This window comes from Cyprinodon variegatus, unplaced genomic scaffold (genome assembly GCF_000732505.1).
Source record: "Cyprinodon variegatus isolate N-32 unplaced genomic scaffold, C_variegatus-1.0 Scaffold250, whole genome shotgun sequence".
Classification (NCBI taxonomy): domain Eukaryota; kingdom Metazoa; phylum Chordata; class Actinopteri; order Cyprinodontiformes; family Cyprinodontidae; genus Cyprinodon; species Cyprinodon variegatus.
In genome coordinates, this window is record NW_015150703.1 from 942,440 (window position 1) to 943,618 (window position 1,179).

The 1,179-nt window shown below is 40.1% G+C and overlaps 1 protein-coding gene across 1 annotated transcript in view; it reads right to left on the reverse strand.

The window, feature by feature from the left end:
• Positions 1-836, reverse strand: part of tmem132e (transmembrane protein 132E) — a gene marked incomplete at its 5' end in the record, with an annotated part of 137,444 nt that extends 136,608 nt beyond the window's left edge. The window contains one exon of the mRNA XM_015382148.1: positions 673-836. Within this exon, the coding sequence (XP_015237634.1) occupies positions 673-836 (164 nt within the window). The remainder of the gene's footprint in view (positions 1-672) is intronic.
• Between the last annotated feature and the right edge of the window lie 343 nt (positions 837-1,179).

The following is a 1,179-nucleotide window of genomic DNA, read 5'->3' on the forward strand; positions in this document are numbered from 1 at the left end:
GGGGGGGGCTGAGACACACTTAATATTATCAGCGTTCTGATGGTGTTTTAGCCAAAGGATTTTTATCAAAAACATTATTTACATGTATGATTAATACATCTATTACATATTTGTGAACATTAATTGAGCTTTATGGGCCCCCCAGGATCCACCAGCTCCATATTTTTTTTCAAGTTCAAAACTTAATTAACATAAAGAGATAATTTAAACCAACTGTCTGTTAGTAATTCATCTGTATAATATGTATCACTATGCATATTCAGATGTGCAATAAAACCATGAAGATCAGGAAAATATTTAGGAAAACAAAGTATTTTATTTTTTGTGGTTCAGTTTTTTAATTTTTTCTTGAAGAACACCACAAAATACTTAGTCTGCTAATGACAGCACCACAAAAGGGATTAATATTGGCTATTTTGTCACTGCTATCAAAATCCACCCCATCCTCCAACATAAACTGATCTGGTAGCATATCTAATAAAGTCTAACCAATATGTCAATGAATACCATGTCATGAAGGAGTGGTTAACAGCTAAAAAATGGTGTAAGCTTTTCAAAGTTCACTGTGATCTTTGACATATTTGTAGAACAGTCTTTCAGAAAGGGCAAATCCAAAACCCTTGAAATGCAGCAGGTCATAAGAGTGCGGAGAGCAACACCTCGTTGACTTACCCTTGCTTCACGCCTTTGTTCTTGCTCACATCGATGGTGGTGATGGAATGTTTGGCTCCAGATTGCACCTCCCAGTCCACCTTCCACTGGGCGTTCTTTGACTTGGTCTGCAGCAGGTTCACCCCTTTCTTTGCTTTGACCCTGCGAGGGAACAGCAGGGGAGAAAAGAAACGGCGCAAGTCAGTTTTATCGCAAGGTATGATTTATATCGGAGGGCCGCGGGTGAACCCCTTCTGTGTGTGCATCAGACCTCCACTTTGTGTTGCATCATAGCAAAAGCAATTCCACAGATGAATCAGTAGCAGAGATGAATGAAGACAGTGATACATGAGACCAATGGGCTGGGACTTCTGCAGGTCAGACTGTTCGTCAACACTACCTCCAGGAAACCCTTAAAAGGAAGCCACTGGGGTTTGTACATTATTAACTACCAACATCTGGAGGTTTGGCTCATGGGCAAAGAGGTTTAGTTTTGTTGCACCTGCATTGCAATGTCTTTTTAGGTTA